Below are 23,724 nucleotides of genomic sequence, written 5' to 3'. Positions count from 1 at the left end.
CCAGTTACAACCCCTTACCCTTCTTTGCCCTCCCCTCCCCAAAAGGAAAAAGAGAAGTACTGAATGGGCTAAAATTATGACAGTTTTTAAACTGGGTGGTAGTAAGATCAAGTAACATGTTTTTTTCTAAAGTATAACATTTGTAATCCTATCCTTAAGATAATTCTCTATCGTTAAAATTGTCAGCATCTCTGAATAATGAAAAAAAGAATAAAGAGTTAATATTCAACCGCCAAGTTCAATAAAAATCTGCAGCAGGGAAAGTCATCTTTCATGAAAGCCACAGAATAATAAATGGGCAGGTAATCCTCTGAGCTCACTTTGTCATATGTTACAACAATAAAGGAACAATATTCTAATGGTTATTTGATTTCAATACCATAAGAGTATTAACAATTCAATGTTGATTGTATATAGCTAGATTTATATCTATCCGCTAGATAAGTGTGTTCAGACAGGAAGAGAAAGGGGAAAAGCATGAACATTTATGAAATATTTTCAATGTGTTGGCACTATATTTGGTCTCTCATATGCATTATCTTATGAGATATAGTGATATAGTATTTTGTGATATTTTAATATTGCAAAATTTTTGTAATATGTTACCTATTACTATTCTCACACTATGGTTAAAGAAACTATGTTAGTTTCCTCGGCTGCTGTAGCAAATTACCACAAACCTGTTGGCTCGAAACAACGTAAATTTATCTCACAGTTCCATACTTCAGAGGGCGAAGCGTGTCTCACTGGGCTACCAAGAGGTTGGCAGATCTGTGTTGTTCTCTGTGGTTCCTATGGAAGGATTCATTTCCTTACCATTCCATTTTCCAGAGACGACACCTTGAAGGTTGTATCCTCTGAGCTCTTCACCCCCTTCCTTCATCTTCAAAGTCAGCCACTTTGGGCCATTTTCTTTTCATGCTGCAGTTTCTTTGGGTCTCTCTTGCAATTCCGTCTTCCAATTTTAGGGACCCTGGTGATTATATCGCGCTCACCCAGATAATCCAGGATAGTCGATCTTAAAATCAGCCAGTTGGCAAGCTAAATTTCATCTGCAACCTTAATTCCCCTTGGCTGTGTAACCTAACATATTCACAGATTCCAGAAAATTGGATGTGGAAATCGGGAGTTGTTATTTTGCCCACCACAGAAACTGAGTTTCGAAAAGCTGAAATACTTTGCCCAAGGTCACAGAAACAGAAGGAGAGTGGAGCTTGGATTCTGACTCAAATATGCCTGACTTCAGCGCCCCTGCTACTCTGTTCAGCACCTTGCTGAACAGTTTATATGTCCAAAATGAAAAAAAAAAAAAATCTCCACCGTTTGGGTCTGTTCAAGAAATGTATCTTGAGCACCTGTTGTGTGCCAGGCACTGTGCTAATGCAAAATACATAAAGATGAATGAAGTACAGCGTTCCTTTTGTAGAACTGAGAGTCTGACAAAGGAGATCCTACACTGTATTATTATAATGCAGTATATTATGCTGCATGCTATGCTGAGATATGATACATAGGACAAGAAGTTTGAATTTTTTACTCTAAGTGGGGAATAGGAACTAGGAAAAAAAATTTAGGCTAAAGACAGGACATGAGAAGATTTGGAAATCCTGGAGAAAGAGAGACTGTTTGGAGAGGATGATGTGATCATTTCAGTATAGGTGCTCTCAGGAAGGAATGCCAGGCATTCTACAAAAAGTCTACCCAAACTTTTTAAGGTTTGAGAACAGTTTGAATTTTTGGAGTCTCACATTCCTATAGAGAAAAATATAGTCTTCTCTAATCAGAAGGGAGTCCTTTTCATTCATTTATTTAGCAAATATTTATTTATTAATTTAGAGAGAAAGAAAGAGATGATGAGCGGTAGAGGGAGGTAGAATCTTAAGCAGGCTGCACGCCAACCGCAGAGCCCAACATGAGGCTCTATCCCATGACCCTGACATCATGACCTGAGCCAAAATCAAGAGTTGAACGCTCAGCCGAGTCACCCAGGTGCCCCAATTTAGCAAATATTTATTAAATAGTTAACTGTGTTTCAGGCTTTATGCTAGGTGAATAATCAGCTGACGTTAGTGAACAAATAGATACTGACCTGTCGTCCTGGTTCCCACATTCTATTAAGGTAGACAGGCAAAAAAGAAAAAAGAAAAAGAAAAAGAAAGAAAACCAACAACAAAAAGTGTAGCTGTATGGAAGGAGACAAGGACTCCACAGGAAACAAGGACTGAGGCACAGAGTCATACAGGAGGCAGTCCCTTGGGTAAAACCAGGACTGATTGGGATTTACCCTGAGTGCCCCATTTTTGTTAAAATGTCACAATAGGGTATAGCCACACCTGTTGTACCCTATTTTAGTAGATGTTTCTAGGTTCCCTAAGTACCTCCCCTTGGTACTAGGGCCATGCCGGATTCTCCCACGGAACTCCCTAGCGGTCCTCACCAACCGGCAACCAAAGAATTGTGCTTGGACTGAGAGGAGCCTCCAGGATCCTGCTCCAGGTCCAAGACCTCGTTCACCCTTTCTGATTGTTAGGCGCTGTCTGCCACCTCTTGGTAGGTGTATTAACTGACACATAGAGAGGAGAGGAACTGTTGCTTGCTCTGGGTTTGTTCTACCAAAATGGACGCCTTTGAGGAAATGTGTTGATACGACAGTTATTTAGACTATCCTAGGGGTGCCTGGGTGGCTCAGTTCATGAAGGGTCTGCCTCTTGATTTCAACTCAGGTCATGATCTCAGGGTAGGGAGATCGAGCTCCAAGTTGGGCTCTGCGCTGAGCGTGGAGCCTGGTTAAGATTCTCTTTGTCCTTTCCCTATGCATGTGCATATGTGCATGCACGTGTGCTCGCGCTCGCGCTCAAAAAAAAAAAAAGAATCTCCCAGAAATAAAATGTTAGAGGAAACAATGTAAAAGCAAACTTTATGGAAAAGTAATCAAAGGTCAAATTAGCTTTCTTTCCTGTTAGTATTTGACAAGAAGAGTTCTAGCTGAGGAGGCACCCTTAATGACGACACATGGAAAAAGAGAAGGCAACCAAAAAGTAGAAGGTAGAGAAAACTACACAAGCAGAAGAGAGCAGGCAGAGAAAACCAAGCACAGGATTTGAGCACATCCTGACTGAGGTATCAGAGAGATCTCCCGGCGGCACATAAAGCAGCCGGCTGTAAATGCAGGTTTGGAGCTGGAAATACGTTTGAGAAGCATCAGTACAAAAGTGGCACGCGATCCATGAAAATTAATGAGATTGTCTAGGAAGAAACCGGAGAGAGAGAAAAAAAGATCTCGCACTGAGCCCTGAGAAATGATATACTTGAGAGTTAGGGTAGAAGAGAAGACGGCTCCTGAGGCTTTAGTAGAAGTTGAGAGAACAGAGTGCTCCAAAGAGGGGTCAACTGCCAGCCATTTCAGGAGTCAACACAGCCGAGAGTGGAGGTGTGTGGATGTGACAGTCACATGGTCTGAGCTCGAGCTTCTTCTTTCTCAGGGAAGAGCTACATGAACTTGGACACTCAACTTCTCTGTGCTCCGGTTTCCTCATTAGTAAAAGGGGACAATATGTTTAGAAAGTTAATATGGGCGCGGCACCTAGAATTTGGCAGGCTACGTAGTAAGTGTTGCTAAATTGAACTACCGTTGTTCCACAGTAAGTAAGGTGAGAATAGGTAAGTGTCCTTTGGATTTGGAAACACGGGGATCCTTGGGACTCTTGATGTTAGTCACATTAGAGGCAAGGATGGAGTGGGCTCAAGTGTGGACGGGAAATGAGGAACAATGGGGCTTCCTTCTTCAAGATGAGGCTAAAGTGGGAGGGGCTAACAGTGATTTTCCCTCCTCCTGTCTCCTGAGCATCCACTGTGATATCTGAAGCAGGAGTGACCCATCTAGACCCTCATCTCAGGTGAGGGGGGTGGGGAAGTTGCCCACCTAGACATCTGACCAGGATGTCTGCCTGGTCCCAATTCCCAAACTGGAGAACATCATCATCAACCAGAATGATGAATACGAAAGCTTGTTCTAGGTCACTTCACCCAATGGCTGAAATTCTCTAGGGGAAAGACAGTTCAAATTGGAAATGCAGAGAATAGTGAGGAAAGTATTAATTTGGGATGATTTGGGGGAGGGGAAGTCTAGTAGGGGAGAGGAATGTGGTTAAGTCCAACAGCACTCTGAAGACACCAGGCTCCATGTGGCCCAAAAGGGAAATGAAAAGATGCCAAAAGCCCGCTCTGGCTCTCCCGATCAAGGTTGAGCAAGACCCCCCAGCCTTCTTCCTCTTGTCTTCACCTGCTCCTTCTCAGTTGGAAGAATAGGCAGCCAGTGGCTGTGAACAAATTCCAACTTACTAACTGGTACAGAAAAAGGCAGATCACAGGCCAAAGTGCACCCGGGGCCACTGCCTTTCTCCCGGGGCCTCTGCCTACATCATTTGGTTTCCAGGGCTTGAGGTGGTGATGGTCAAGGAGGGAGGACCTAGAGCAGAGAAAGAAGGAACAGGTGTGGCCTTATTTACTAGTCCACTCATCGTCCTTTTGCTGCAGAGGGACGGAGCTGTCACCAAGATGTCCAAGGAGGCCCATAACTGGTTGAACCCAGAGCAACTCCCTTCCCAGAGCAGTTCAGTCCTGCATCAGTTTTTAAATGCACGGAAAAGCCTTACAGGCAAATGTATTCATGTTCACAGTGTTATTTAGTCTTAACCTTTTTTTTTTTTTTTTGCAATTAAATGTTGAGGTTTAGGCTAAAAACTATTAATATAATGAAGGCTAATTCTTTTTACAATGCCTTTAGCATGTGCTGATTTTTTTTCTTCACTCACAAAAAGGTTTTGCTTTATTGTGCAGGGGGAAAAAAAAAAAACAAAACCTACCCACAGCTGAGTCACCCTGAGTCAAAAGTGTTGTCTATCCTCATCACCTTATTAGGAAACTTGACAATAATTCACAGATCTTTGGGGATAATCAGCAGGCTTTCCAATACTGCCCAGAATAGTGGTAAACACTGTATTTTTAAAAATAGCGTAACTGTTACATGGTTCCCTCAGGCAATTAGCCGGTGTTGCTTGCCCTACAATGCCCTGCTTCTATCCCCAGAGAATAAGCATTTGGTCTGTTCAGAATTATCATGTATTTCCTTCTTTCCTCTACGTAGGTCACTAGATTCCTTTGTGAACAGTGGGCATCAAACAACCGTTAAAAAAAAAAAACAAAAACCTATGTACAAAATGCAGCCGTTAATATTTCTCAAGAGCACTGAGTTGTATTGAGTCATATTATGTGAAATTATAAAATACAATCAGAAAAGGGCACTTCACATGCCATCACAGTCATTTTGTAAAGTTCAGTTTGGTAATTCCGAGCCGCATTTAATTTTCTCTGAAAATTCCCACACGGCAGAAAGATATTGCTCTTTGTGGCTTTCAAGTCTATTTCAGAGAACTGTAAAACCACCACCTTTTGGAATTAGCACTTTTCCTATAAATAGACACTACATCACTTATACCAAATAAAGTCACATAGGCGTTTTCATTAATATGAATGCTAAAATAATAAGTGGTTTTCCTACATAACCATTCTGGGATTTATGAAAATTAGAATTCTGCATTTTAGTTTGGTCTGAATCATTTGTAGTTCTTCATCTTCACTGATAGGGGGGGCTAGTAATTTCTGTATTAATTATAATATTTTAGCATGTTAAAATCTATATCTAGATGAAACAGATACTTCAAAGCTTCAAAACTGATGAAACTTCATACTTCTCTTTTAAGGGATAAAACCGTTTGCATTAATATGTGAAATATACTACTAAAACACCCCCTGCTGATTTCATAGGCTTTGCAGGGAGTTATGCATAATTTTCTGAAAATTAAAGGACTGAGGATCAGTATTTATGAGATCTCAAGAACTATTAAAAACTTGGAAGATTCTCCTAAAATGGAATTTTAAAAATTCAGCTCAACAATTATTTAACACACGCCAGAGGTAAAACAGCAGAGTAAACTCAGAAGATCAGAGTTTGAGATTCAGCCTCATGCTTACCCACACCATAATGGTGCTCATCTAATATCTTTGCAAACTGACAACACAGAATTGAAATGAGAATTAAGTGCAATAACTTGGCAAAGTGCCTTGTAAAATAATAGGATGTAACCTCAGAAATGCTGACTGCTGAAGGTAGCATGCTTAGGACAAGAATTCTCCTATTTAGATGTGAGGATAAATTCTCAGGAATCCACAAATTCTCCATGTAAATGTGTTTTCACTCCTTTTAATTTTGTTTGTGTTTTTATGTTGGTGTTAATCTTTTTTTAAAAAGTTCATGGAGCACATTCTAGATCATCGAATATCCTCCTTGCAACTGCCATGCAATATACATATTCAAGATAGTATTGGTGCCAATTAATTCAGCTTCATTTGTTTCCAAGCTAATGAAAACAGATACAAGTGGACTTTAATTTGTAGCTTCCGTTTTCCTCCAAGAAAAAGGCAAGGCACGTGGGCAACAATCCTGAGCAAAGATTTGGTGTTAATGTAGATCCAGAAAACTGATGAGAAAATCATTACATGGCACACCATAACCTTAGTAAGCTGAACTTTTAAGAGGACAAAATCTTGCCAGTCTGCATTAAGAGCAGTGATTTAACACCCTGATTTAACATCATTTGTACTGATGTTGTAGCTTTGCATATATTTATTGTAATTGTTTTAGTTAAATAACCACATGAAAACTGTAAACCTAAGCTTATACTCAGATTCATATTCCATTTATTTAAATAACATTATAGGGGCGCCTGGGTGGCTTAGTCGGTTAAGCGTCTGACTTCAGCTCAGGTCATGATCTCACAGTCCGTGAGTTCGAGCCCCACGCTGGGCTCTACTGACAGCTTGGCTATGCTGACACCCAGAGCCTGCTTCGGATTCTGTGTCTCCCTCTCTCTCTGCCCCTCCTCAGCTCATGCTCTGTCTCTGTCTCAAAAGTAAATAAACATTAAAAAAAATTTTTTTTAAATAACATTATAAAATTAACATACATTAGTTAACCTAAAAATAATTTAATATTTGAGGGGTGTGGCCCATGAAATCAGAACTCAGAAAAGAAAACACTCTAGTTAAATCTTCTTTCTACACTTTGCTGTGTGATCCTGGGTAAGTCAAATGACTCCTTAACAGTAAAATAAGGATAATAATTTCATTCACATAGGAACACTCTGAGGAGTAAATGAAACAATTAATGTAACCGTGAACGAATGTCTTCCCAAGTATGGTATGTTGTGGAAAATAAACACACTGAATCAAGAGTTTAGGCTTTCAAACTACATTTCTATGCTGCCTTGGGCAAACTGCCTTACCTCTTTGAGAGTCACCTCCAATTTTCTAAAGCTAGGAGGTATGTCAGATTATCTCACAGTTCTTTTTAATATTGCTGTAACAGAAGGTAGTTGTTTGGGTTTTCTATTGAGATTTCAATGGAAATTCCATTCATTTGATTTCACTCATATCATCTCCCCAGTTATTTGGTTTTCCATTAGCTTGATTTTCAGCTTACTTCTCTGAAAACTTAAAAAAAAAAAATGTTATGATTTACTGTGGTCAATGCAGCAGTTTGCAAAACCAGGGTCAGAAAAGCTAAAATTCTCTGATCTAGCAGAGAGATTTCAGTCTTTCTTTGCTTTGTTGTTTTTTCTGTTATAACAGAAAGACAAAACTCAGATTTGAGTCTGTACTTAGATGTTACCATTCAAGGCAAGTCAAATGATCTCTCTACCTTGACTACACTGCTTAAAAAGCAGGCTCTGGACACAGACTTGTGGATTCAAATCCTGATTCCACTACTTATTAGCTATGCAGCCTAGGAAAAAAAAATCGCTGAACCTCTCTAAGCCTTTATCTTTTGTAACAATTAATGGGATAATAGTTGTAAAGCACCCAGCTGTGAAGCGTGGTATTTTTGGAAAACCTCAGGGAATGTTAGCTATTATTAGTATTGTCACGTTTATTTCCCTTCCTTTTCATCCTTACCTTTCCGGTTATGCAAGAGACTGCAAAACTTGGAGCATGGGGGGGTAATAAGAAAGCTCTGGGAAAGTAAACAAGGAGTGGCAACTGGTAGTCAATGCAAAGGCAGAGGACTAGAAAGAACCGCCACCATACATGTCCAGAAACTTAGACTGGATCTGGGTTCCACAATTTTCTAGCTTTGTGAATATCAATTAATTCATATCACCTAAGTTTTTGTTTCCTCCTCTCTGACCTGAGACTAGTAATGTAAGACTGTTAGCGAAAGGCTCAAAAACCGATATTCAATATACATGACTTCCTAAACTCTCAACAAGGCGGCTTTTCTCCTTGACAGAATATGTTTAGAAGGGTCAGAAGAATTGGATTCTATTTCTAGCCTTCTCACTTTTGTACTGTGTTCAAAACCTTTAACCTTCTGGGTCGCCTTCATCTGCTACATCATTACAGTAGTAACGACCACCATGGATTGCGGGCTTACCGTATGCCATGCATTGCACTATGTTCTGAATCTGCACACAGGGCAACTTTCTCATTTAGTGCTTGCAATTTTAAGGCAGATATATCCATTTCACAGATGAAAAAACTAAGGCTGAGAGATGTTAGAAACCTGCCATCCGGCACCTGCAGTGCTAAGGTTCTAAAATCACCCACCATAAAAGAGAATTGTTAGCCACCAATAGCTTTGCCTCCAATCACTGGCTTTCCCACAATTACCCACAGAGGGTAAAGTTGGCACGTCTACCCTCCGGAATTCACCACGGCGTGTGCGGGGCTCCGCCCATCCTCAGATCCGCGCCTGCGCTTTCCAGTCCAGGCCCCGCCTCGCCCCGCCTCCGCGGGCCGCTCTGGCCACCTCCCACCCGGGAGAGGCCCCGCCCGCCGAGGGAAAAGCAGCGCACACCCAGCCTGCACCGCGCTTAGCTAGACGCGGAGCAGGAGCTCTGGGTGCACCCGGATTTCCTGTCTGCCCTCTTCGCTTCCGGCGAGGCACATCCGACCAATGAGGTGGGCTGGGAGGCGGGCTCGGAGGCGGGCCTTTACGCTCCCAGACTCCCGCCACCTCCCTCTCCACTCCCCGACGATTTAAGAACAGCGTGAAAAAACTAGCCAAGTGGCTTGGGTGGTTTCGCGGGGCCTTATGGCTGCTTCTGGGACGCTGAGCACTTTCCGCCTTCCGCCGTTGCCCACGATTCGAGAAATCATTAAGTTGTTCAGGCTGCAAGCGGTGAAGCAGCTATCCCAGAATTTTCTCCTGGACTTGAGGCTGACAGGTGGCTGTCTTCTCAGTGCTCCCCGGCTGTCTTCCCCGCATCCCTGGGGACACGGGCCGGGGGTCTGCGCGCGGATCCTGCGGGCGGGTATCTGGGGTCAGGCAGTGTGCAGCGGGCCTTAGGTCAGGTCCTTCTACCGCTCTGTGCAAAGAACTCCGGAGCCCCGCCCAGGAGACGCGTGGAATGCGTTGTTTGCTCGCGGAATGGCGTGTTCGGGGGTTTGCCGTGGGCCAGGGGAAGCAGGTGGTACAGACGCCGAGCAAACCCTGGGGGAGGCAGGGGTCGCGTATCGTGTTAGGCGGTTGTGGAAATGCGAGTCTTGCTGCATTAACACTAGGTTTGATTTTCATGCAGTCCGAAGTTAGAATTTCAATTAGTGCGGGGAGTTCTTCGAGAACACGTCGGAAAGTGGGTCGCTCATGGATTACTTACTTAAACGCTTACTTGTTGAATGCAAAACCCGCGGGGCGCAAATATTCAGTAAAATGCACGTCAAACAGACGACTTTGTGCTAGTGCTGGAGGTGCAGTTTGGGAATGAACAAGGCAACGTCTTTCCGCAAGGGGCTTACGTTTTTTAGTAGGTTTACATTGTTCCCGTCCCTGATTTTAAGTCGCTTTCTGTGAGGTAAAACTCACGTGCCATCGAATGAACTAGTTTGAAGTGCAGAGTCTGGTGACAAACGTATGCATGCGTTTAACCACCGCTCCTGTGTCTTAGTGATACTTCTAGAAGGTGAGGTTGCAAGACTAACCTGTCTAACAAATGTGTCCACTAATTCACTGTTGCAGTAGAGTATTTGAGATACTGATACTCCATTTGGCCCCCTTTAGGAGCTAAAAAGATCAACGAATCATACCCAAGAAGTTCATTTTCAATTAAAGGAAGTGGAGTTTACAAAGCACAATAATGGGATGTGGAGTCTTTATTCTGCCAGTAGAAACTAAGCTTCAGGTTCTCCTATGTTAATTGGAGGAGGGCCCCTCCTTCCAGAGCGTTAAAGGGTTATCTGCTTCTAAAATTCTCTAGTCCTAGAAATGACCAGAGCCAGCATTGCCAGTTGTTAGTCACATATGATAGACATAAAGCACCATTCTCAAGGCTGAAAATAGAGATCTTTGTGTGTATGTTTTTAAATGTTTGAGAGAGCATGAGCAGGGAAGAGGGAGAGAGAGAATCCCAAGCAGGCTCCGTGCTCCCCATCCCACGACTATGAGATCATGACCTGAGCCAAAATCAAGAGTACGAAACTTAACCAACCAACCCACCCAGGTGCCCTGATCTTATATTTTTAATATATAAAAAAAATTTCTTCATTTATAGTATCTCATGTGAGGCTTTGTTCTCCCCGGGGATAAATTCTGGAATCTAGGAACTATTCCCTCTTCTCTGGGAACCAGAGTAAGAGATTAAAGTACCTGTCTGCGGTGGGAAACTCTGGTGAGAGCACATGCTTGGTGAACTGACAGTGCTTCTTTGATACTCATTTGTATTTGAATGTGCCTGAAAAGTTTGAGGGCAGAGCCCCTGACCTGCCTACCATCTTAGTTCTCCATTAAAAAAAAAAAAAAATGAGAATAGGGGCGCCTGGGTGGCTCAGTCGGTTAAGCCTCCGACTTCAGCTCAGGTCACGATCTCGCGGTCCGTGAGTTCGAGCCGCGCGTCGGGCTCTGGGCTGATGGCTCGGAGCCTGGAGCCTGCTTCCTACTCTGTGTCTCCCTCTCTCTCTGCCCCTCCCCCGTTCATGCTCTGTCTCTGTCTCAAAAATAAATAAAAAAACATTTTAAAAATTTTAAAAAAATGAGAATATTGAATTCATTACGCCTTTTCCTTCTGAAAGGGATAATAATCATCCCTGTACCCTCTGAAGGGCATTGGTCTGTAATGGAGGAAGGATTGCTTTAGAATTTACACCTGAGCTGGAGTCACTTCTCTCCCATTTGCTTTCTAAATGACCTTACCCAAATGAAACAAATGAAAAGTTAAATTGGGATAGTAGTTCTTAATGTGTTGGAAGGATTGTTGAGATGCGTGGGAGAAAGCTTGTAAACCACCTAAAACAAATGGTTGGGGACGTGTATTAATTCCCTCCCAGCCAGTCAGAAGGCAAACTATTTTTGGATGGTTGAAAGACTATTACTGCGTTGAAGCCTACAAAAATGGTACTATACAATCCCAGCGAACACTGCAGAGAAGTGCTGGTGTGTTTTCACTGGCTAAGTTGTTTTCAGTGGCTAAGCTCCCACTATCCCAGGAGCCTCACTTACTTGGATTTTATTATCTCCGTCAGTAAGACCAGCCCATTGTATGTTATTCCAGAAGTGATGATCGATTGCCACAATCCTTTTCATGATTTCTTAATGTCTGCTTACTTAAAGAGGCTGATTAATTCAAAACATTAACTTTTCCATATCAATTTGCATATTTGCAAAGTTTAAAAAACTTCCAGGTGGAAGTTTAGCTTTTTCCAGAAAAGTGACCAAGAATCTGTAAATTTCTGCTAATCCTATGATCTAGGAACTTGTTGCTATGGCCATGTTGACCAGCTATATGTCTATAGGTAAAAAGGAGACTCTCATTACTTTTTGCTTTTGAATTTATAACTGGGAGCAATAGAAATTCTGAATGTGAAACTGGTCTTATTCAGATATTCAGTACCTGGCAAGTGTAGAGAGATGGTTTAGCTGGTCAGTTGTTAGGAATTGATTGGTTTGGCAGAGGAATGGATAGAAAATACAGTGTTAACGACGTTTAAGTTAGGAAGTTTTGTCATGATAATTCCGTCTTTCCTAAGGGACTGATACAATTCAGCTATAATGTGGTAGAATATTGGATGGCCACTACATGTTTATTGGTTTAGGCTAAGAGTTAACTAACTAGATAAGTATGGTGTAAAGGATTAGTTAAGTCATGGTTGATAAGAATTTGTGGAGATTATTTTTTTGTTAACTTCTATACATTGAAATTTGTCCAGATAATTAAAACTTTTTTTTTTTTCTCTCCTAGATAAAATTGTAAGGAAAGCTGGCGATCTGACAAATGCTTATGTTTATGAAGTGGGCCCTGGGCCAGGGGGAATCACAAGATCCATTCTCAATGCCAATGTTACTGAACTTCTGGTGGTTGAAAAGGATAGTCGATTTATTCCTGGATTACAGGTGAGAGACTTAAAATGCCTTTTCTAGGAGGTAAAAACCCAATTTAAATCTTCAGTCCATGATTCTTTAACCTCAGGATATCCAAAGATTGTGTAGGTTGCTCCTCAAACTGCAGATCTCCAGATCCTTTTCCAGAGATTCTGATTCTGTGGTCTGGAGAAGTCTAGGAATTGCATTTCTAACAAGCATCCCCACATGGTCTGTTGACCACTATTTGAATAAACCTGCTTTATGTATTAATGTTAACCTAGTTTTGTGTGATCTGTTTTTTTAATCTAATAGCCATGTATGTTCTGGCCCATTCCTTCAAAACTAAGGAAAATAATTAATGCCAATAATGACCCCGCTATTGGCATGACTTCTGAGAACTTCATTTAGATTCAGAAAATCTTTTCTGTAAGCAAAAGATGGAGAAAACCGAGGTTTCTTTTAAGAGAGACTAATTGTCAAGCTTAGGCATTTGTTAAGAATTTCTTAGGCAAAGAAGTGAAGTTGTACCACTGTACACATAGATTTAAGATGAGGTTTGAATGAAATGAGACAATAAGTGCTGTTATATGAGAAATATTTGAAGGAGCTGGGCGTGTTTCCAAGGAGAGGATCTTTGAGTGAGGGGATTCAGAGCTGCCTGGGAAAGGTAGCAGTGAAGAAGATCGCTTATTTTGATTTCTAGAAAAAAACAATCCTACAAATAGGTAAGAATTGAGGGAGGCAGATGTGGATTTAAAATAAGGTGGGACTTATATTTTTTTAAGTGGTAGCAAACAGCGGAACCCATTGTATCAGGGATATTGTAAAGGGAATTCTTCACAGGGGGCACTTAATGGCTTAAGGAACTTTGATTCCTCTGTAATTCTAAAAGTTTAGAAGAGCCCTTAGCCTTTGGCTTAGATAAGCAGCAATTTATTGAGTGTAACAGAAAAATAAAGTTATCTGCGTTATTACTATCATACAAGAGACAAATTGGTTTACAATTGGTACGTCCTAATGCTTGTGTATGCAACAATTGAAAAATGTTTAATTTCTGCCAGAATAGTTTGAGGAAATTTGTTTGAAAATCTAGGGCTTTGTGTGCATGCAATGGGTTTATTTTGTTTTTTTTAAAGGAGTTTTTATTTATCAGATTTTATTTGGCTACATCTAGTTTTTGCTTTAAAAAGTTATATAAAATTTAGTTTTATCTAATTTTTACACTATTGACAGAATTGGTTTTAGATTTATAACTTTATTTTGGGATTGCCATATGGTGCATATTCCTTGATCAAATATGGAATTTAATACTGATTTTTTGCTTTGAATTACTTTCTTTCAAGAACTGTCTGCATCTCAGAAGTGACAGTGGGAATATTTTATTTTCAGTGAGATCATGAGATAATAATAAGAAGCTGAAGCACACTATGTCATTCCCTTCAGGTTTTTTCTTTTTTCTTTTTAAGTTTTATTTATTTATTTTGACAGAGAGAGAGAGAGAGAGAGAGGAGAGAGAAAGCATGAGCAGGAGAGGGGCAGAGAGAGGGAGAGAGAGAATCCCAAGCAGGGTCTCGGCTGTCAGTGTGGAGCCTGACATGGGGCTTGAACTCACAAACTGAGCTCATGACCTGAGCCAAAATGAAGAGTCGGTAGCCACCCAGGCGCCCCTCAAATTTTTTCATCTAGCCCTTTCTGGACATAAGAATACTCTTCTGACTTTATTGCCCTTGAAGAGACTTCCTAACCCTCAGTCTTCCCATCTGTTATGTGCAATTCTTTCTCATAAGGCAAGGGGGTGAATCAAATTTCTGTTCATCCCCACCTTAATTTACATACTGTCCTCTCTGATCCCAACAAAAGATGTGTGAAGAGGGGCTGTTTAAAAGACAACTACACCCTTCTCTTTTCAAATGCCTGCCCCAGCCCCTGCACTCCTAACCCCTGCCTTGTTTTATTTATCTTGTTGGATTGATCATCATCGGATACATTTTCTGTATGTTCTTATTTATTGTCTACCTCCCCCCCGCCTGGAATGTACTGCAAAGAGCATAGAGATTTTTGTGTGTTCTCTTCTGTGCTGTATCTCTACCACGTGCAACAGTGCCTGGAGTATAGCAGGTGTTCAATAATATCTTAAATGGGAAAATAAAAGGTCGACTTTATGTGTCTATCTAATCAGCCAACTAAATGTGTCATTTTTAAAATTTTTTATTTATTTTGAGAGAGAGGGCGCGTGTGCGTGTGCCCATGAACGGGGGAGGGGCAGAGAGAATCTGAAGCAGGCGCTGCACTGTCAGCACAGAGCCGGACCCAGGGCTCATCTCACGACGGTGAGATCATTTAATCGCGAGAATGAATAATTGTGTGGCGTTGGTTATTTAAAAAGTTTTGTGACCTTTTTTTCTGAATACAAAGATTTGTTTCAAGGTAAATTACTCTGCAAGAAACGTGTATTTGTCTTCTTACATGTTTCTGTAGAAGAAGCAAAATTAATTCTTAGTGTCTTATATGCAGGAAAAGAATTTGCCTTAGGAAATGTTGGGTACTAAAATATCACATAGATTTCTTTTTCCTGTAAAGAAGGTTTTAATATGTAAAACCACTTTCATTTAGAGGTACTAAATTAATCATGAAAATGAATAAAGGCAGAAGGTGTGATCTATTTAAAGGATTCCATTTTAGTGGTTTCTGAGCTAATAGAATTACTTTTTAAAGAAATTGTAATAATTTATAAAATGTCTTCTAGCTGAAAGTATGTCATTTGTGTCTTGATCCAATTCTTATAATATCGTGAGGCATCTTAGGATCTTACTAAATACAGTAGTATGTTACTAACACAGTTACTAACACAGTACTAACATACAGGTTTCACCGTCAGCATGTTGTAAGGTAAAAAAACATGTCTGATATGTGAAAGCACTATAATATAGCTTTGTGTTTAAAGAACACAGACTGCAGCATCAGATTGTCTGGGTTTGACTTCAGGCTCTACCATTTACTGGGTGTATGACTTTGGGCAGGTAACTATGTCTGGTTCAAGGGCCTCAGTTTGCTTGTAGGATAGTAATGAGGATTAAATGAATGCCTCATACTTAGTTAGCCATGCAATATATTTTTCAATATAAGTAATCAATTCAATTATTATCCCTGTGCCTTGGGCATTTCTATTAATTAAAGATTGATCATGAGACTGCTAATCTGGAAAGAGAGGAGGAAGGTTATTCCTTTGGATCACTGGAAAATAAATCCCTAGTGCTGTGGGAATGTTGGAGCTTTGTCGCACCTCCTTGAACCAGCATTGGACATTCAGGGTTTCTTTCTCTTAATATTGTAGCATTCTCTTGTGATTGTGCATTTGGGGTGGGGGGGGTGAGGTCTTTATTATTTTTTAGTTATTTATTGTTACATTTCTGTGGCTGAGCCGATTGTCTCTGCTTTGGAGGGGAGTGAGATTTTTTTAATACCTCAAAGAACTTGAAATCTTCCCCCATTTCTGAATTAGAGATAACGTCACAGATAACATGTTCTTGAAGTAAATAATCGGGGTTCTTCATTTTTTGTTTTAAGGATTTTGTATATTAATAACAATATGGAGGGTTTACTGCACTAAATACTTTGTTTTACAGCTTTATTGAGTTATTAATGTTCAGTAAACTGCACATGTTGTTAAAAGTGTACAGATTACTGAGTTTTGACAAATACACAATCTCATGAAACCATTACCACAATCAAGAAAATGAACACTCATCACCTTCAAGATTCCTCATTTTCCTTTATAATCCAGCCCTCCCTCTTCCCTTTCCCTATCTTAGGGCAACCACTGATCTGCTTTGTCAATATAGGGAATTTCCATTTTTTAGAATGTTATATAAATGAAATCATACAGTATGTGTTTTGTTTTTTTTTTTTTGTCTGATGTCTTTTACTGAGCATAAGTATTTTGAGATTAATCCATGTTGCAGTATTTATCAATAGTTTAATTTTTTTTTATTGCTGACTAGTTAGTACTCCACTGTATGGCTATACCAAATTTATAAATCCATTCACCAGTTGGTGGACTTGGAGTTGTTTTTATTTTTTGGCAATTACGTATAAAGCAATCGTCAGCATTGACATGCAAGTCTTTGTGTGAGTACATACTTTGATTTCTCTTGAGTAAAGAGCTAGAGGTGGGATGTCTGAGCCTCATGGCAGGTGTATGTTGAACTTCTTGTGAAACTACCAAACTGTACCAAACTGTTTTACAAAGCGGCTGTACCATGTATCATTCCCACCAGCGGTGCGTGAGAGTTCCCGTGGCTTCACATGCTTCTCACACTTGGTGTGGTCAGTCTTTTTAATTGTAACCATCCAAGCGAGTGTGTAACAGTATCTTACAGTGTCTTAACGTAGCTTTTATTTGCATTTTCCTAATCAGTAATTTTGGGCATATTTTCGTGTGTTTATTTGCCATCTGTATATCTTTTTGGGGAATCGTGCAAATATTTTGAGCATTTTTTGTTTTGTCTTCATATTATTGCATTGTAAGAGGTCTTTATATAGTTTAGATACAAGTTCTTTGTCAGCTACGTGTTTTGTAATGCTTTCTCCTCAGCTGTGACTTACCTTTTCATTTTCTTAGACATTTAACAGTGTCTTTCAAAGAGTAAAATTTAGTTTTAATAAAGTTTATCAGTTGTTTTTCCTTTTGAATTTGATGCTTTTTGCATCTTAGGTTAAAGATAATGGCCAAAACAAGAACTAAGAATTTCCATGTTTTCTTTTAGATGTTTTAAAGTTTTAGATTTTGCACATAGGCTTATGACACATTTTGGGTTACCTTTTGTATGTGGTGTGAGGTGGGAGTAGAAGTTCATTTTTTTTGCATCGTTTGTTGAAAATTGTATCTTTTTCTTACTGAATTGGCTTGTTAATATTGTCGAAACTCAGCTGGTCTTATGTACACTGGTCTGTTCCTGGACTTCCAGCTCTTTTCTCTTGTTCTAGATCTCTCTTTTCATTGATACCAACCTGTATTGATTACTGTAGTTCTATTGTAAGACCCGAGAGCAGGTAATTTGAGTCTTCCAACCTTGCCTTTTCCAAAATTGTTGTTGCTATTCTACGTTCTTTGCATTTCCATATAGTTTTAACATTAAATCATAAATTCCCTCTTTTTTGTTTTGTTTTGTTTTGTTTTAAGCCTGATTAAAACTCTAGATCACTTTTAGGAGAACTGGCATTTTAATGATCTAGGCTTCTAATCTTTAAACATGGTATATTTCCCCATTTATTTAGATTTTCTTTAATTTCTGTCAGCAGTATTTTACAGTTCTACGTATTCAAGTCTTACACATCTTTTGTCAAATTTATCCCTAACTATGTCCTGTTTTTTGATGCTATTATACTTGGTATTGGTTTTTAATTTCAATTTCCATTTGTTTGTTGCTACTATGTAGAAATATCATTTGTTTTGGGAGTGGACTTTGTATCCTGCAGCCTTGCTGTGCTCACTTATTAGTGGCTATTTTGTAGATTTCTTAGGATTTTCTGCATGTATTATCGTTTCATCTATAATAAAAACCATTTTACCTCCTCCACTTCAGTCTGTTTGCTTCTGTTTCTTTTTGTCTTGGCTAGAATCTCCAGTACAGTTAAACATCCTTGCCCATTCCTGATCTGAGGGAAAGCATTCAGACTTCCACCAGTAAGTATGATGTCAGTTGTAGGGTTTTCCTAGATCTCCTTTGTCAGCCTGAGGAAGGTCCTTTCTGTTCTAGCGACCTGAGAGGTTGTGGTGTTTGTTTGTTTTTTTAATATATATATATTTTAAATAATGTATTGGCAAAAATACTTTTTCTGAGTTTATTGAGATAATCATATGGCTTTTTTTGTTTTTTGTTTGTTAATATAGTGAATTATATTGATCTTTTTTTTTTTTTTTTTTTCCTAATGGTAAGCCAACCATCCATTGAATCTGTGGTGATAAAGTCTCTCTCATTCCGGATATTGGTATTTTGTCTCCCTACATATTGGTCAACTTTATTGATCTTCTGAAAAAACAACAACAACAAAAAAGCTTTTGATATTGATTTTTCTGTCTTGTGTTCTGTTTTCTATTTCACTGATTTCTGCTCTGAAATCTTTATGTTCTTCCTTCTGTTTACTTGAGGTTTAATTTGTTCTTTCTATATTTTTTTAAGGTGGAAGCTGAGGTTTTCTCTTTGAAGGCTTTCTAATTTTCTTATAGGTGTTAAGTGCTATAATTTTCCTCTCAATACAACCTGAGTAGAATCCTACAAATTTTAAGGTGTTGTGTTTTCATTTTCATTTATTCAAAATACTGATATACTTAAAAAATTTTTTTTAGAGATTTTATACCTAAAGAAAGATTTCTAAAAGAAGTTGAGAATTTCCAGATAAACCTTCAATTCCAGTTTCCCTTTTAATTTCTTAATTTGACTTCTTAGAGTATTTAGAAGTGTATCATTTAGCTTGTTTTTCAGATCTCTTTCTGTTACTGATTTTTAACTTAATTCCATTGTGATAAGAAAACTTACTTTGCATGACTTAAAATCATTTTAAATTAATTTATACTTGTTTAATGGTGTAACACATGATCTATCTTGGTAAATGTTCCTTATGCAGAATATGCCTTCTGCTGTAAAGGATATACATTCTTCTATTGGATGCTATGGAAATTTCAGTAAGGTCAAGTTGGAGTTATTCAAGCCTTTTGTATTCTTAGTGATTTCCTACTTGTTCTGTTGTTAAGAGAGGGGTATTGAAATCTCTGAAGTGCAGATTTGTTGGTCTGTCCTTGCATTTCTCTCAGTTTTGCTCTCATCTATTTTGAAACACTGTTATTTAGGTGCATAAACATTTAGGATTGTTAGGTCTTCATGACAAATTGGCTCCTTTATCATGAAATGATCATCATGATCTTTGGTGATATTCTTTCCTCTAAAATCTACTTTGATAATAACATAACCATGCCAGCTTTCTTTTGATTAATGTCAGTTTCATCCTTTCCTGTATGTCTTCATATTTAAAGTCGATTTCTTATCGACAGTATATAATTGGGTCTTGCTTTTTTTCTCACCAATCTGACCACATCTGTTTGTGTACTAGTTTTCTATTGTTGCTGTAACAAATTCCCACAAACACAACAGCTTAAAATGACACACACTTATTCTGTTACAGTTCTGGGGATAAGAAGTCTGAAATGGAGGTCAGTAGGGCCGTGTTCCTTTTCTGGAGGCTTCAGGGAAGAATTGTTTTTTTGCCTTTTCCAGCTTCTGGAGGCCATCTGCATTCATTAGTTCATGGACCTCTCACTTCCACATCTATCATTGACTTTGATCCTTCTGACTCACTCTTTTAAAGTCTTTTGTGATTGATTATTTGGGGTCCACCCAGATGATCTAGGATAATATCCCCATTCTGAGATCTGTAATCACATCTGCAAAGTCCTTTTACCATATAAAGTAACATAGTCACAGGGCTTAGGATGTGGGCATTTTGTGGGGCCAGTATTGGGCCTACTGCAATTTTTATCTATAACTCTTTGTTATTTTTAGTAGTTTATTGAGGTATATAGTATACATCTTTAACATATCCCAGTTCACCTTCAAGTAATAAAATACCACTTCATGTGTAGCATACAAATCTTAGAATAATGTGTTTCTCCCTGTCAGGCCTTTGTACTGTTGGCCTCCTGTGTTTTGCTTCTCCATGCTGTAAACTTCACAGTACAATGTTATTTTTGTTCTAACAGTCAATGCTATTATTAAAGAGGTTTCAATACAGTAGACTTCTGTACAATGTGGGGGTTAGGGGCACTGACCTCTGCACAGTTGAAAATCCACGTATTACTTTGTACTCCCCAGAAATTTAACTAAAGCCTACTATTAACCAGAAGCCTTACCAATAACATAAATAATCACTTAACACATTCTTTGTATGTTACATGTGTTAGTGCTGTTTATGACAGTAAAATAATCTAGAGAGAAGAAAATCATATCATATTCCTATTATCCTAATCATATTAAGAAAATCATAAGAGAAAATACATTTATAGTACCGTAAGAAACCCGCATACACATGGACCAGTGCAGTTCAGACCCTGTTGTTAAAGGGTCAACTATAATAAGAAGAATTGTTACATATTTACCCATATGGTTACTGTTCTGAGTGCTCCTCATCCGTATGTCCACTTAGTATTATTATCTGTCTACCTGAAAGACTTTCTTCAGCATTTTTTGTAAGTTTTGTGGAACTTTCAGTGTTTGTATGTCTGAAGAAGTATTTTATTTTGCCTTTGTTGTTGAAAAACATACTGGCAATTGTTTTCTTTTAGTACTCTAAAAACGTGGCTCCACGGTCTTCTCACTTGCATTGTTTCTGACCAGAAATCTGTTGTCATTCTTATCTTTGCTCCTCTGCCTTTTTTCCCTGGTTGCTTTTAAGATTTCTCACTGGTTTTGAACAGTTTCATCACGGTGCACCTTAGTGTCCTTTTCTTCGTGTTTCTTTTGTGTGAGAGTCCTTGAGATTCTTGGATCTGCAGGATTTCCTGCTTTCCTGCTGTCCAGTGTCTGAAAACTGTAGTTTCATCTATTTTTTATCTGTTTAAGCCAGAAGAGACTATCTGGTCTTCTGTTCTGCATCTTAGCCAGAATAAGAAGCTCTAGGATTCTTCTTAATCATTGTGTGTTTATTTTGTGGAACTTTGGAGATAGGAAGTCATGATTATTGTTAGTATTGCCTCTGGGTTTTATAATAGGTAAACAGTGATTGTTTCTACCTGATAGGTAGGATGGAAAGTTCACAGAATTGAGAAACAAATTGGCTGATGTCAGATCTCAGATAAGGCACTCAGTAGCTTTCGATCTTGAGCTTGCTGTTGTGAACCTGTTCTAGCTTCAGCTTTCTCATCTGCAGCATGAGGATAATAGTTATTGTTTGTGATCATTACAAGGATGGTAAGAAATTTATGTAAAGTGATGGGCATATAGAGCCTAGCATATTGCCAGTAGCCAGTAAGTGGTTGCTATTATAATTATTCCCCTCTAGCAAATTTTACAAAAGGGAAGATGGCCTGACTTTCTGTCGTGGCATGATTACATACTTCACACATGTAATTTATCTTTAAGATAATGGCTACAGCCATAGTTAATCAAAACTCAACAAATAAGTAAAAGGTGGCTTACAACCAAAGTGACTTCCTAGTCCACTACACACTAGAAGTAGATCAATGCTAGAAGGAGACCCACTGACAATAGCAAGAAGTGACAGTTATTACTGTGGCAGAAAAGCTATAAAAAGCAAACGTAAAACTGAAAAAAAGCGCAGTAGTAAGGCATCATAACCACTGACGCCATTACTCTACAGGCAACAATGACCCCTAGTCAAGAAAAGGGTGAAATTGGGTTCATTGTTCTTGGCTTAAGGAAGAGAATTTTGTGATATTGTATAGCAAGATTTCCCTCTGTAACTTTTTCTGTTTATTTTTCACAAATTTTTTTTATTGAAGTATAATTAACACAGTGTTGTGCTAGTTTCAAGTGTACAGTACAATGATCAACAGTTATGTTTCTCCACGCTCCTCAAGATAAGTATACTCTTAATCCTCCTTGTCTGTTTCACCCATTCCCCCACCCAACTCCCCTCTGGCAACCGCTAGTTATTTCTCTGTATTCAAGAATTTTTCTATTTGCCTCTTTTCTACTTGTTTTGTTTCTTAAATTCCAGAAATGAGGGAAATCATACGGTATTTGTTTTTCTTTGACTTATTTTACTTAACATTCTATCGTCTGGGTCCATCTATGTTGCTGCAGATGGCAAGATTTCATTCTTTTTGATGCCTGAATAACAATCGCATATATATACACCACATCTTCTTTATCCATTCATCTGTCCATGGACACGGGTTGCTTTCATATCTTGGCTATCGTAAATAATGCTGCAGAAAACATAGGGGCGCATATGTCTTTTCAAAATACTGTTTTAGTTTTTTGGGGGGTGAATACCCAGTAGTGGAATTACTGGGTCATATAGAAATTGTATTCTTAAGTTTTTGAGAAACCTCCATACTGTTTTCCACAGTGGCCGTGCCAATTTGCATTCCCACCAACAGTGCACAAGGATTCCCTTTTTCTCCACCACGCCATCATTTGTTATTTCTTATGGTTTTTATTTTAGCCATTCTGATGGGTATAAAGTGATATCTCATTGTGGTTTTGATTTGCATTTCTCTGATTAGTGATGTTGAGCATCTTTTTATGTGTCTGTTGGCCATCTGTATCTTGTCTTTGGAAAAAGACCTTTTTCCATTTTTCAATAGAATTATTTGTTTTTTGTGTGTTGAGTTGTAGAAGTTCTTTATATATTTTGGATATTAACCCCATATCAGATCTATCATTTGCAAATATCTTCTCCCATTCAGTAGGTTGCCTTTGTGTTTTGTTGATGGTTTCTTTCACTGTGAGAAAACTTTTTATTTTGGTTAGTCCCAGTAGTTTAATTTTGCTTTGGCTTCCCTTGCCTGAGGAGATGTATCTGGAAATTTTTTTTTTTTAATGGCCAATGTCAAAAGAATTACTGCCTGTGTTTTCTTCTAGTAGTTTTGTGATTTCAGGTCTCACATTTAGGTCTTTAATCCATTTTATTTTTGTGTATGGTGTAAGAAAGTGGTCAAGTTTTATTCTTTTGCATGTAGCTGTCCAGTTTTCCCAGCACATTTGTTGAGGAGACCATGTTTTTTTCCCACTGTATCCCTGCCCCTTTGTCAAAGGTTAATTGACCTTTCAAACTTGGTTTCATTTCTGGGCTCTCAGTTCTGCCCCATTGATCCATGTGTCTTGTTTTTTTTTTTTTTTTTTTTTGCCAGTACTGTACTGTTTTGGTTACTGTAGCTTTTCAGTATATCTTGATATCTGTGGTTGTGATACCTCCAGGTTTGTTCTTTTTCAAGATTGCTTTGGCTATTTGGGGTCTTTTTGGTTCCATACAAATTTTAGGGTAATATGTACTAGTTCTGTGAAAATGTTCGTATTTTGATAGGGGTGCGTTGAATCTGTAGGTTGCTTTAAGTAGTGTGAACATTTTAACCATGTTGTCTCTTCCAATGCAGGAGTATGGAATATCTTTCCATTTGTGTCATCTTTAATGTTTTTCATCGGGGTTTCATAGTTTTTGGAGTATGGGTCTTTTGTTTCTTTGGTTAAGTTTATTCCTAGGAATTTTGTTATTTTTGGTACAGTTGTAAATGGGATTGTTTCCTTAACTTTTCTTTCTGCTACTTCATTATTATTCATCAGAAAATCATTCAC

At 38.8% G+C, this 23,724-nt stretch overlaps 1 protein-coding gene across 1 annotated transcript in view; it reads left to right on the top strand.

Moving 5' to 3' along the window:
- Window positions 1–9,045: 9,045 nt before the first annotated feature.
- TFB1M (transcription factor B1, mitochondrial) overlaps window positions 9,046–23,724 on the top strand; it is a 65,292-nt gene continuing 50,613 nt past the window's right edge. The window contains exons 1-2 of the mRNA XM_025925491.2: window positions 9,046–9,284; window positions 12,291–12,442. Coding sequence (XP_025781276.1) covers window positions 9,152–9,284; window positions 12,291–12,442 — 285 coding nt within the window. The 5' untranslated portion in view covers window positions 9,046–9,151. The remainder of the gene's footprint in view (window positions 9,285–12,290; window positions 12,443–23,724) is intronic.

Source organism: Puma concolor, chromosome B2 (genome assembly GCF_028749965.1).
Source record: "Puma concolor isolate L17-30 chromosome B2, mPumCon1.1.hap2, whole genome shotgun sequence".
Taxonomy (NCBI): domain Eukaryota; kingdom Metazoa; phylum Chordata; class Mammalia; order Carnivora; family Felidae; genus Puma; species Puma concolor.
The sequence above is the reverse complement of the archived record's forward strand: the minus strand, read 5'-3'. Positions and strand labels throughout refer to the sequence as shown.